This window comes from Ammodytes marinus (assembly GCF_949987685.1).
Source record: "Ammodytes marinus genome assembly, chromosome: 18".
NCBI classification, from domain to species: Eukaryota; Metazoa; Chordata; class Actinopteri; order Uranoscopiformes; family Ammodytidae; genus Ammodytes; species Ammodytes marinus.
In genome coordinates this window covers 25,918,138-25,932,829 of record NC_137222.1, presented here as the reverse complement: position 1 = coordinate 25,932,829, position 14,692 = coordinate 25,918,138, and the positions used below count along the sequence as shown (strand labels likewise).

General features: G+C 40.1%; 1 protein-coding gene across 1 annotated transcript in view; it reads right to left on the bottom strand.

The window, feature by feature from the left end:
- dcp2 (decapping mRNA 2) overlaps positions 1-13,764 on the bottom strand; it is a 30,120-nt gene extending 16,356 nt beyond the window's left edge. The window contains exons 1-3 of the mRNA XM_080046355.1: positions 13,507-13,764; positions 12,315-12,466; positions 11,910-12,037 (exon numbers count right to left, since the gene is read on the bottom strand). Of these exons, the coding sequence (XP_079902481.1) occupies positions 11,910-12,037; positions 12,315-12,466; positions 13,507-13,574 (348 nt within the window). The 5' untranslated portion in view covers positions 13,575-13,764. The remainder of the gene's footprint in view (positions 1-11,909; positions 12,038-12,314; positions 12,467-13,506) is intronic.
- Positions 13,765-14,692: the final 928 nt, after the last annotated feature.

Sequence of the window (14,692 nt, the reverse complement as noted above, 5' to 3'; positions counted from 1 at the left end):
GTGGGCGGGTTTACATTTTTCCTCTGTTTCTTATCACCTGTTTACAAATTGGATTTTTTATTTTTAGGTTGCACATCAACCTAAAAATAACGCCTTGTCAAGTCTAGTAACCATAGAGAAAATAGTTTAAAATTGTAAAATGTACGTGTTACATCAAACTGTACAATATACAGCCAAAGGTAAATCAATAAACATGAACACATATCATATACATGTGCACAGATAAACATATGCCAAACATATCATTAATCCTAGATGAATGGAAATATTTTTCGCTAATAAGCATAAACTGAAAAACAGGTTTTTTACAACAACTTTCTCAAATTTTACGCAATCAACACCAAATTGATCGCGAAGCACCGGGGGTATGAGATGCAGATGTCTGTAAAATATTAGTAAGATAGCTTGAAAAACATGGTTGCCATTGACCAAAACATTTACGCAGGAGCAGGGCTTAGCAGCTAATTGGCAATAACTCATTGACGACCATCAGAATCAGAATCAAAATCTCTTTATTGTCATTGCAATGTTGGGGTAGAGGCGCTCAAATTAAGTGCTTTTTTTTTTTAAACAGACACAAATTAGGAATAGGTTTTAAAAAAATATAGAATGTGTAAGAATTCAAAAACAAATATATATATATATACAGTCCCCTACAAAAGTATTGGAACGGTGAGGCCAATTCCTTTATTTTTGCTGTAGACTGGAAACATTTGGGTTTGACACCAAAATGTGAATATGAGATAATAGATCAACATTTCAGCTTTCATTTCCAGGTATTTACATCTGGATCTGATACACAACTGAGAAGATAGCTTTTTTTTGTCAAGGAACACCACATTTTTAAGTGAGCAAAAGTATTGGAACAAATTAAAATGAATAAAACTTAATATTTTGTCACAAATCCTTTGCTTGCAATAACTGCATCAAGCCTGTGACCCATTGACATAACAAAACTTTTGCATTCTTCTTTTGGATGCTTTTACAGGCTTTCACCACAGCCTCATTCAGTTGCTGTTTGTTTTGGGGGGTTTCTCCCTTCGGTCTCCTCTTTAGCAGGTAAAATGCATGCTCTATAGCGTTTAAGTCTGGAGATTGACTTGACCAGTCTAAAACCTTCCACAGGGTATCTGCAGGATTCAGCATGTCAAATTTAAGACCTTTTTAATACCACCTTGAATGAAATTTAAGACCTAAGACACAATACATATAGGCGATATTTGGGGGGTCCAGTTGTATTACAACCCAAGCATAGCTTGTGTGTCACTGTGTCTGTTTATTGAACATAAAGTGATACTCATTATTATCAGAAGCTAGGAAGAAAGTAGCCTCTCCTAGATACTATCTCAGGGTATCTGCACATTTTAAGACCTCTAATGAATACCAATACCTTGGCAAATCTACAAACTACACTACAGTATATGCTCTGTTAAGAGTTCTATTAAGTTTGAATATCAAAGATTCAATGCACTTTAGCCAACAACTGCTGTTTAATTACAGAAATTAAAAAAAATTCAGCAGTCTGAATGAAGACAATGTCCCCCCGCATTTACCATCAAATAAATATAAGATCACTGTAAAGGCAACGTGAAAACCCATCATTAGGCTACCACCTTTTCAACCTATTATAGAGCTGTATCAATTGGTTTACATTTTCTGATTAATCGAGTCACAAGAACAGTTTAATCAATAAAGAAAATGTTAGCTGCAGCATGCAGTAGGCTATTAGAATGAAATACAAAAATCTGGTAATTTATGGGGAATGTCCTTCAAATTTTAATTAGCCTACTTATTCAATAAACAACAAACTTAGTCCATTAACTTTATTTTTCAGAATTTATGGCAGAAACTATTTAAAAATTGGTTCCACAGGTGAATGTTTTTGCACTTTCAAAATCTGGAAATAAATAGGCTACTGTAAAGTAGGCATAGCATACTGTATACAGGTTTGCATAACTGGGGGATGCCCACGGGACCTGCGGTAATTTGCTAAATGTTTTATTTTCTTAATATTGTTGCAGGCAGCCAGGTTAATAAACTGTGGGTAGGGCTGCAACTAACGATTATTTCAATAATCGATTAATCGGTCGATTATTTTTTCGATTAATCGATTAATCGGATAAAAAAAATAAACATTTGTAAATGCCGCATCTTTATTCAAAAACTGAACATTACTTCAAATTCAGAGTGCAGACTGAAGTGTCAAAACACCAGGTTATTGCTCCAACGTCCCGGAACTATTAAAAGTAACATTAAATGATAAATTAATAATAAACTTAACTGGGATAACACAAAAAAAACATACAATGTATGATATACATTTATACAGTATAAGGGATGTCCATGGTAAACCAGTCAACCGATATTTTTTACCGGTAAATACTAACGGTTAAAAAAATTAAATCATCTTAATTTCTCTCAGATGACAGGAGATCGTTAATTTGTATTGATATTGATACCATTTTCAAGACTCCTTAACGATCCAAGTCTTTATTGATATCACAATTGATCATTTTCTATTATTTTGTTGAAATAGAACTTGTATTATTGCTTTAATTGCTGATATGATCATAGCTCAAGATAGGAAATTAAACAGGTCATAATTCCATATTTACTATCTATTTTATATTGCTGGGAAAACAAGTTTCGCCAAAATCTCAAATTTCTTTTTTTTTTGTGTTGCATTTGAACACATCAATCATATTACTGAGCCGGCCTGAACACATCACAGTTGACACTTTTTTTAAGCTAACTAGCTCTATATCCTTCCGATTTTAACATGGATTTAAAATCTGGATCACTATTTTTAACTGACGGGACTTTCTACACCGTTCGGTTGTGTGATTACTGCTGCTGCTTTGAATGACTGTTGATGCGCCGATGCCGACTCTCCGAGCCCGTCTGCACACCGTCTGCAGCAGAAGCAGCTGACAGAGTTTTTTTGGACGAGACGGATACTGAGTTGAAGGAGTTTTTTTTAACCCAAAGAAAGCAACGGTACAACACTTTTATATAGGCCTGCAGTCCAGTGTTAGATATGACCAAAATACAAGCTGTGGCCGCTCACACTATAGCTTTCCCGCACATGAAGCGAGCCTTCACGGAAGGACCTGTCGGCGGCTGGATGTAAACAGTGCCGCGCCTGCAAGTGATTTATTAATCGCGCGACTCAACGAATCGATTACCAAATTCGTTGCCAACGCTTTTAGTAATCGATTTTAATCGATTTTATCGATTCGTTGTTGCAGCCCTAACTGCGGGTATTATAGGGTTGTACCGAATGGCGATGGAAATGTAGTCTACTGTCTGCGATTGACGGGACGATCGGCAATAGTTCTTAAGTAGCCGTCAGAGAGACGAGCGAGGGCAGAGTGGAGAGAAAGAAAGCGACAGACAGAGAGAGAAGATGAGACTCGCGTCTCACTGTGAGCTCACAGCAACGCGACCTGAATTAATAAATATAGATCCATAAACATTTTTACTAAACACAATAAATCTGTTTGTTTCTGTGTGATTTGCGTTTGGGTCATTAGCCTACCTCCATCGCCAGCGGGCGGGTGGTTGCACACCTACGGAGTAGCGGCAGTGTGTGGTCGCGGGGTGAATAAAGCCAGCCATGATATTTGTCGTCCACCCTCCACCTCTCACTGAATTTATAATAGCAGGGCATGCGTTTCGCTGGGTCATTCTCCCCTTTCTTGCTTTCACGCGACCGACTTAAAATTCGGAGGCAGGGGACACACATTCTTCTTCTACGTTTATATGCGGATCACAGCCACACACGGCCATACTGCCTCTAGCGTAGTGTCGGACTTTTATAGCAGTTAGTAGTAGCCTCTCTACATCTCCTTCTCAGAAAGTCGCGGAAGAAAAAAATATATAACATTGAATAGTCCTGCCCCGACAAATTTAAGACCTTTGAGTAATAGATTTAAGACCAGCACATCACATTTTTAATGAATTTAAGACTTTTTAAGGCCTTAATTTTAGATACATGAATAATTAACGCCTGGTGTCACAAATATGCAACAAACTGTTTTAGTCAGTCAACCAGCCGAGATAGCATCTGCATTCCCCCAATGCCGGTTAGTGCATATTCGCTACGGACCTAGGAACCTTCGACAAGCAGTTGTTTCCCGTGGGACCGCAAAGTGACGGACCTGTTAACTCTTTATGCACAAGGATACATCCGGTTATGCTGCTCACGATAGGAGTTGGGGAAGTTCAATCCTGTGATAATTTTAAGGTAAGTTGTGGTTAGATAAAAATACTCACATGCTTATTGTGTGCTTATACACTTGACGTAATGAGGTGAAATGTGTGTGATTCGTATTTTTGAAGTTATTATCATATTTAGCTTTGTAGCATATTAGCGACAGTAGGCCGTTAGCCTAATGCTAACCACTAATCAGCGCTATTTAGTAAAACTCTTTTTGGGCGGCTTATCTAGGGAATCCACTGTATTTTGCTAAGTTATTTCAGATAATCATTATACTGACACTACGCTGGGATGTGAATACAACTGCCATTTATTTTTATGCAGACCTGAATGAAAGCCTCCGTTTTTTACGGCAAGCGCGCAAGCGCGCAATCGCGCGTAAGGGCACTCCCACAAGACAGTGAGGATAGTTGTCTGAGTGACAGTGCAGGCAGCGATGAGGAATATGTGCCAAGGCCAGGTGATGAGAGCAGCAGTGAAAGGGACAGGAGCAGCAGTGATGAGGATGTTGCCAAGCCAGGTGAAACAGGATTCAAAATTAGCACCAGCCAATGCTGGTAAATTAGAAGAGGTTGTTTCCAGAACACTATAGAAGCCATTTTCATTCATTTTCAGAAATACATAGTCTATATATTTACATTTTGTGTTTTAGATATATCAGTGGATATGCATTAGGCCTACAGTTGTACTTGATTTATTTATACATAATTAAAATCTGGTCAAACATTTCTAAAATCTTAATTTTGGTGTTGGCTGGTAGATTTTCTAATGGCTTATTCTGATCCCTGCAGATGAGGGTGAGAGGAGCAACAGTGAGGAGGAGGAGGCTGAAGGAGACGCAGGCAGTGTGGGCAACGGCGGTGAAGGTGTTCCGGGGAGAAGGAAACAAAATAGACGAAACAAAGAAAAAGTGACATGGAAAACAGTTGAACAGACTCAAAGTTCTAAAAAAAACGTGCCAGTGTGGCAAGGGTCCCTCCCCGACAGTGACTCAATTAGACAACCCATTGATTATTTCAGAGACTTTTTTGACCTTGACCTTTTAGCGCTTATTGTCAATCAGAGCAATCTGTACAGCACCCAAGAAAACCCCAACCACGCCCTGAAATTAGATGTGAAGGAACTGGAACAGTTCATTGGAACCGTTGCGTATATGAGTGTGATCCGCTTACCACGCTCTAGGATGTACTGGTCTAATGCATGTCGAGTAAACCAGGTCGCTGATGTGATGCCCCGTGACAGGTGGGAAGAAATCAAACATTACATTCATTTCAATGACAACACGGCAACCAACAACAGTGACCGGCTGTTCAAAATTAGGCCACTAATTGATTCACTGCTCCCCAAATTCCAAGCTCTCCCTCAAGATCAGATGCTGTCAATCGACGAACAAATGGTGCCATTCAAAGGCAGATCTGTTCTAAAGCAGTACATCCCCAAAAAGCACTACAAATGGGGATACAAAATCTTTGTTTTGTGCGACACAAAAGGCCTGGTGCACTCTTTTGACATTTATGCAGGGACATCTGATCCTCCACCAGGTTCACCAGACATCGGGGCAAGCGGGAACATCGTGCTAAAACTTGCACAAGTTATTGAAGGCTCAGTCAACCACCTGCTGTACTTTGATAACTGGTTTTCCTCACTCGATTTGTTTGTGGCTCTTGCTAACAGGGGGATACCAGCCCTTGGCACTGTGCGGGAGAATCGTCTGCGAGGCTGCAGTTTCAGCAAAGACAAAGAGCTCAAAAAGAAGGGAAGAGGGACATTTGAGGAGCAACAGGCTGTTGTTGACCGTGTGGAAATTAGGGCTGTCAAATGGTTTGACAACAGAGGGGTGAACGTTGCCAGCACTTTTGCAAGTGCCCAGCCTGTTTCCCTCGTAGAGAGGTGGGACCGAAAGCAAAGGAGGAAAGTGTCTGTGGAATGTCCAAGCATCATCACCCTTTATAATAAGTTCATGGGTGGTGTTGATGCACTTGATGCCCTAATCGCCTACTACCGCATCCACATCAGGTCTAAGAAGTTCTACCACCGATTCTTCTTTCACTTCGTGGATATGGTGGTTGTGAATGGCTGGTTGCTCTATCGGCGTGATTGTGACAACTTGAATGTTCCACGGAAGAAGCAGAAGGACTTGCTGGCTTTCAAGGCTTCCATTGCACAGTCCCTCTGCATGCAAGGCAAAGATCTGTCGGCCAAAAAGAGGGGGCGACCTTCGTCTGACGTGGAGCGAGAGTTCCAGAAGAAGCGGCGCAGGGGACCAACTAAGGCTATTCCCACAAAAGATGTCCGTGCTGATGCTGTGGGTCACTGGCCTCAAATCGACAGTGTGCGGCAACGCTGCAAGTTCCCAAAGTGCACAGGCCACACAAGCTTCAAATGCGCAAAATGTGACGTTCACCTGTGCCTCAATAAGAACAAAAACTGCTTCTGTGCATTCCACGAGTGTTAAAAAAGGGGGAAAAAAACATGTGCACGAACCACGTGTGTGTATGTGTGAGGGGTGAGGTTAACCCTAAGGGCTACATAGTTACAGAAAAACACTGTTTTTTAAACCTTCTTACATTGTTTACATTGTTACATTGCTGATGTGTGGTATGATTGTGTGTGTGTTTGTGTGTGTGTGTGTGTGTGTGTGTGTGTGTGGATTGGGGGTGGGTTAGGAAGAAGGATATGCATTGAAAAGGGGTGTGTGTGTGTGTGTGTGTGTGTGTGTGTGTGTGTGTGTGTGTGTGTGTGTGTGTGTGTGTGTGCGTGTGTGTGTGTGTGTGTGTGCGCATTGGAATAGAAAATAATTGCTTCAAATGAATGAAAGGCTGTACCTGCCGTTGCAGGTTTATATAAATAAAGGATGATAGGATGAAATAAAACATTGAAAAGGATTAAATAAAATATTGTTTTTTCACTGTTATATCACTGTGTTATTGTTATGTTATTATTGACCATTATGCCTGCTGTAGAAAATTTGCAACATACCAAATTGACCCCAAATTGACCATTATGCCTGTTGTCGCAAATTTGCAACATACCAAAATTTCTATTTATTTTTTGTGCAAAAGTGAAAATAATAATCTCAGCATTATTTACCATCTACTTTAAGGTAAAAACACAAATAAAATATTGTTTTATATGCAGCTATATAAATTCAGGCGTTAAGGGGTTAAGACTTTTTAAGACTTTTAAGACTTCTGCGGACACCCTGTTCCATTTGTTGCCCCTGATGAACTCCTTTGTTGTTTTTGCATTTTTTTGGGATCATTATCTTGCTGCATGATGGAGGATCTTCCAATCAGTTTGGTTGCATCTTTCTTTAAATTGGCAGACCGAATGTTTCTGTAGACTTCTGAGTTCATTTAGCTGTTGCAATCATGTGTTACTGTGTTGTTGTCAAGATGAACCTTTACCAAAGTGATGGAAAATCTGTGAAACACGGCGGAGGCAATGTCATGGCTTAGGCTTGCATGGCTTCTTCTGGGACGGGCTCATTATTCTTCATTGATGATGTAACACATGAGGGCAACAGCAAAAGGAACTCAGAAGTTTACACAGACATTTTGTCTGCCAATTTAAAGAAAGATACAACCAAACTGATTGGAAGATCCTTCATGATGCAGCAAGATAATGACCCAAAACACACTGCAAAAACAACAAAGGAGTTAATCAGGGGCAAGAAATGGAAGGTTTTAGACTGGCCAGGTCAATCTCTAGACTGAAATCCTATAGAGCAAGCATTTTACCTGCTAAAGAGGAGTAACCCCCCAAAACAAACAGCAACTGAAAGAGGCTGCGGTGAAAGCCTGGAAATGCATCACAAAAGAAGAATTCAAAAGTTTTGTTATGTCAATGGGTCACAGGCTTGATGCGGTTATTGCAAGAGAAGAATTTGCAACAAAATATTAAGTTGTATTCACTTTAATTTATTTAATGTCCAATACTTTTGCTCACCTAAAAATGTGGTGTTCCTTTAAACATAATGCTATATTATGTGTTGTGTATCAGATCCAGATGTTAATACCTGGAAATGAAAGCTGAAATGTTGATTTCTTGTCTCATATTCATCTTTTGGTGTCAAACCCAAATGTTTCCTGTCTACAGCAAAAATAAAGGAATTGGCCTCACTGTTCCACAGGGTTGCCGCGGATCTTGAAAAGCATTAAAAGTCATTAAATTTAAGTTTCAATATTCAAGGCCTTAAATGTCTTAAAAAGTCTGGAATTATTGGGTGGGCGGCATTAAATTTACTCGGGGGCAGAATTAATGAGCTTTCCTTATTTGTTTCATTCTAGTTTTCTAGTTTAATTGTTAGATTTCTATGTTTTTATTTTATCGGTGTTTTATAGCCTATACTTCAGCGATATCCGGCAAGTCCGACACCTACGCTAGAGGCAGTACGGCCGTGTGAGGCTGGGTACCGCATTTAAAACGTAGAAGAAGAATGTGTGTTCCCTGCTTTCGAATTTGAAGTCGGCCGCGGTAGAGCAAAAAAGGAGAGAACGACCCAGCGAAATGCATGCGCAGCTATTATAAATTCAGTGAGAGGTGGAGGGAGGACGACTGGCTGGCTTTTTTCACCCCGCGACCGCGACCACACACTGCCGCTGCTTGTAGGTGCGCAACCACCCGTCCGCTGATGATATAGGTAGGCTACTGTCGCAAATCACACAACACGTTGATTGTGTTCAGTAAACAATGTTTATGTATCTATATTTATAAATAGCTGCTCATCAGACGTTCATTCAGCTCATTCAGGTCGCGTTGACTTGGCGTGAGCTCATGGAGTGAGACGCGGGTCTCTTTCTGTCACTTTCTTTCTCTCCACTCTGCACTCCCTTTCTGACAGCTATAAAAACTATTGCCGATCCTCCCATCAATCGCAGATAGTAGCCTACGTTTCCTTTGCCAATCGGTACAACTCTAATACCCGCGGTTTATTAACCTGAACGCCTGCAACAATACTGTATGAAGAAAAAATTACTTTGCGCAAATTACCGCAGGTCTCGTGAGCATGGATTTAAATCTACAGTGGGCCAACATACACATACGATTTTGAAATTGCAAAAACCTCCCTTGACCTGTGGAACCAATTTTTAAATAGTTTCTGCCATAAGTTCTGAAAAATAAAGTTAATGGACTAAGTTTGTTATTTATTGAATAAGGAATTAAAATATGAAGAACATTCGGATTATTCTTCTCCCAAAAATATCCCATTTTTAATTTAGCCTAATTAAAATATTATATGCTGCACCTAACACATATTTTCTAAATTGATTAAACTGTTCTTGTTACTCGATTAATCAGTAGGCTAAATGTAAACCAATTGATACAGTTCTGTAATTGGTTAAAAAGGTGGTAATGATGGGTTTGCAGGTTGCCTTTACAGTGATCTCTTACACTGTGTGTGCAAATTTTTTAGGCAAGTTGTATTTTTGAGGATTCATTTTATTATTGAACAACTACAGTGCTCTCGGTCAATCCAAAATGTTAATGAACCTAAACCTGAATGTTTACGAAAGTAAAGGTGAGGTTTTGTCTTTCTTACGAGAATATATATATATGTTTTGCTATTATTAGGCAACTATTAGTGTGCAGAATTATTCTGCAACTAAATAAAAAAACTAAAATTTTCCCATCTCACTTGTTTATTTTCATCTGTTACAGTGAGAATAATAAAACAACTCAACATTTACAAATAAAAATGTCCGACATGTCAACAAAAAAAAAATCAGTGACCAATATAATATAGCCACCCTTCTTTTCAATAACTGTCACGAGCCTTCCATTCATGGAGTCTGTCAGTTTCTTGATCTGTTGACGATCAACTTTTTGTGCAGCAGCAACCACAGCCTCCCAGACACTGTTCCGAGAGGTGTACTGATTTCCTTCACTGTAAATATCCCGTTTAAGCAGGGCCCACAGGTTCTCAATAGGGTTTAGGTCAGGTGAGGAAGGGGGTCATGTCATTATTTTTTCATCCTTAAGGCCTTTACTGGCTAGCCATGCAGTTGAGTACTTCGATGCATGTGATGGAGCATTGTCCTGCATAAAAATCATGGTCTTCTTGAAAGATGCAGACCTTTTACTGTACCACTGAAGAAAGTATCTTCTAGAAACTGGCAGTAGGTTTGGGAGTGGATTTTGAGGCCATCTTCAACCCGAAAAGGTCCAACTAGCTCATCTTTAAAGATACTAATAGTTCCCTCAAAAGATCAGCTAGTTGGACCTTTTTGTTTTTTATTTTCTGTAATTAGACAGCAGTTGTTAGCTAAAGTGCATTGAATATTTGGTAGTCAGATTTAATGCAACCCTTTACGGAGTATAGTGTAGTTTGTCGATTTCTGTTACCGCGGTATTGGTATTATTTTTTCATTTTAGAGGTCTTAAAAAGGTCTTAAATGTCTTTAAATTTGAACTTTAAAAATTGGCAGATACCATGGTTCCAATACTTTTGTAGGGGACAGTACACTCACTGGCCACTTTATTAGGTACAGCGGTTCATTTTCTTGTTAACACATATAACTAATCAGCCAATCACATGTCAGCAACTCAACAGGGTATGCAGAATACCATCTCTGAAGGCAAAACACGTGTGAATATGAGACAATAGCTCAACATTTCAGCTTTCATTTCCAGGTATTAACATCTGGATCCGATACACAACTTAGAAGATAGCATTTTTTGAAAAGGAACGCCAAATTTTTAGGCAAGCAAAAGTATTGGAACAGATAGACTTTAAATAAATTAAGTGAATAAACCGTAATATTTTGTCGCAAATACTTTGCTTGCAATAACCGCATTGGGGCGACTGTGGCTCAGGTGGTTAAGCTGGTTGGCCAACGATCCTAGGGTTGACGGTTCGATCCCCGCCCGGCCACTTGTGTCATGGTCGTTGTGTCCCTGGGCAAGACACTTCACCCACCTTGCCTCCTGTGAATGTGTATGACTGCTGTATGTTTGAGGTGGTGGTCGGAGGGGCCGATGGCGCGGAATGGCAGCCTCGCTTCTGTCAGTCTGCCCCAGGGCAGCTGTGGCTACTATCGTAGTTTACCACCACCGGTATGACTGTGTGTGAACGAATTGAACCTGGAACCCTGTAAAGCGCTTTGAGTACCTTGAAAAGCGCTATATAAATCCAATCAATTATTATTATTATTATTATTATCAAGCGTGTGACCCATTGACATCACCAAACTTTTGCATTATTCTTTTGTGATGCTTTTCCATGCTTTCACCGCAGCCTCATTCAGTTGCTGTTTAGTTTGGGCGGCCCCAAACTTGGGACCTGTCTTCAGAAAGAGCGCGGCGGCACTTTTAAAATCTCTTTGGAATTTTTCTAGTTTTATACTACTATCAAAGAAATCATCCTTTTATGACAACCAGAGAGCATCTTTTTTACAAATCCCACACACAGGAATTTGTTTAACCTTTTCAAGTCCAGCCACAAATTCTCAATTGGGTTGAGATATGTCGTCAGAATTTAAAAACAGATTTATTAACACAGATGATAGACTATCAACCACTATCAAGCAGTTATTAATGGTTAGTTCATGCTCAGTTAATGTTTACATATCATTAACTAAGCATTAACTAACAGTTAATTAATGTACCCTTATTGTAAAGTGTTATCAATTACTTTATAAAAGCTATGTCAGATATTGCGGCAGTGTGTGGATGTGCAAAAACAACTCACGTTTTCTAGTGATTGGTCTAGAATGATTGCTCCATAAGTAGGTACACCCATCTTGTACTCCTTCCACTGTTCCAGTACTTTCTGCACATCCTCTCCGTGAGGCAAGAGAAATGGACAGTGATGGAAGAGTTTACAGCTGTCAAGGAAATGAACACTCGGCTAAACAAATATGAGCAGCACATTAGGCTCCTGAAGATGAGCCTAAAGAGGATCCAAGGAAACAACACTGTTGACGTTCGTTTGTATGAAAAAGCATTTCATTACAGTTCAAAGAAATTGTATGATTTGAAATATGTGCAGCACACTCCAGTGGAGTTAAATATCAATGCACATTCGTCAGTACGAAACATTAATACATTAAAAAAAGATAATTTAACATCATAATTCACATGGATTTAAGGATATCAGCTTTGGCAAATTCTCTTATCCCACAGTGAGGAAGTCCTGGAGTGTTCTGCATGCAGAAGTCCAGGTAGAACCAGTGGGCCAGCTCGATCTGGAAACAGACCCGGATAGCGTTGTCCCTCTCCTCACTGGGGATGTGTAGGATGAACCGGCTGAAACACAGGACAGACGTCATCATGTCTGGTTCAAAATATGAGCTGCAAGGGCTTTACTGAAGACCTGCATAATGTTACTCCAATTACACACATATACTAACAGTGGACATTTAACAGGAATACAAAATGAACCTAAAACCAAAAAAAATTCTGCAGGAAGACTCAAAGATTTTTTTAGTCTGTTCAAAGATCAACAGAGGGTTTTAAGTAGTTTGCCTTTAGAGGACAGAGCGTTTTTAAAATTGGCTTATTGCACGTGATATCCCTCTGTTTCAATCAACTAAAGGCCCGTTAACACATGCAAACTTGGGTACAACACACAAGTGAAATGTAGCCTATGCATTATCAGTGTATTTTTGTTGTGTGTCAAGTTAACAAGTTATTCAGTTGTCTTGACTTCAGATCCTTGATGTTGTGATCCAGTTCATTGAGTGTGAGTGTGCGTGTGTGTGTGTGTGTGTGTGTGTGTGTGTGTGTGTGTGTGTGTGTCTTTGCAGAACCTTTTCTCAATGCTGCACGTGTTGACAAATTGATGAAGATGTTTTCTTAATTTGCTTATGTTTTCTCTATTAGCATAATGCCAGTGATTTGAGCTCTCAGGGCCACCGTATGGAATTGTTAAGTACATAATGTAAGTAGACCAGTAAGGTCGGTGAAGTGCTACTATCGGGGTCCAGGGTGAGTTTTTGTCCAAGTCCAGCCCTGGTGGACACTGAGGGTACATCTCTAAAGAAATATCTGTGTGTATGTTTCATATTTCAATGTTTGCCTCTAGGTACACATCTATGTAGCCTACTGTCTTCCCCCTGACTTCACTTGATTTGGTTGTTGATCTGTATAGTCGCTGTTACCTTAGCTTATAGCATGTACTGTATAAAGCTTATTCTCGTGACGGTGTGCTTATGGTTGTTTATAGAAAAACACATGTAGGCAACATGAACCGAACAGAGCGCTAGAGTCTGGCTCACCACAATATACAGCTAAATCATCCTTTTATTTGATTTAAATGCACAATGACGACGGTAGTGGTCGGTTACCTGCAGAGGTCGTCCAGTAGCCCGGGGGGGATCTCCACTCTTTTTGTTTCCATGTTGGTTGAAAACATCTCGACTTTATCTCAGAGCATACGGGTGCCACGGCCATAAGAGCTGCAAGCTACGCCCGCATTTTCAATATAGTTGATCCCGAGCTTCACATCAGCTACAGGAAAGTATGTAGTCCGAGTCCGTCCAACCATAGACTGTAAAAATGACTTCCTCTTCTTGTTACTCCACCGGGAACTGGACGGACGGAGTGTTTTGTTTATGTCGCGTTCAAGGCGCATGGGAGCATGTTCTGGAAGATTCCGACGTCATCAACAGAGTTGGTCCTGAGAAGAAGTTTGGTTCAGTGAGGTGCAGTTTCATTATAACATACCATACCTTTTGAATGTCAGTAAACGCTGTATTTACAGTTGCATGCTCTTCTTTATTGTCAAGTCAGATAAATCGGATTTTTTCTGTTGTTTAAAAATATGACTTCGACTTGGAAGTTGACGTGCAAGTCATTTACAAGTGTAGCACTCGGAATTACAATGACTCAGTTATGACATGAACGCAGCATTGGTTTACAACCGGAAGTAAATTAGCCAATGAAGTGCTTCTAATGAGGGCGCGAATTAACTAGACGAAACACTATTGGTACATGTTTCTGTCTGTCAAAGGGAGAGCAATAGGCTCGTTCGACCCCAGTTTCGGCTCGTCTGGAAAGTAGACGAGAGTAGCCGAGTGCAGTCGGGGGAGTGACGAAAAAGCCTGACTGAAGCCGGTGTAGCATGGTGTAGGCGTAGAACTGTTAAGCGGAAGTGCCTTACTTCCGGGACATGGGACCTCTAGGCTCGAAAAATTACAACGGTAGTCAATGGAAAGAAATGTATTATTTTCTGGTCCCAGTCATGAAATGCCTTCGATTACACATATGTTTTGTATGGATTTAGATCAGGGGTGTCCAAACTTTTTTCACTGAGGGCCACATACAGAAAAATCTACGAAGGGCCGGGCCACTTTGCAAAAATAACACATTTATCAGGACATGTAGCTGCTCTGATGTTTAGTTTCATAGTGTCTTCGTAAATTGTAATCCTTCTTCACGGCAACACTTTACTTGCACATTAAAAAGATACATCCCCCCTCTTGTTAAATGCCATTAATACACCCAGTGTTTTCTGCTTTTACGTCTAATGTC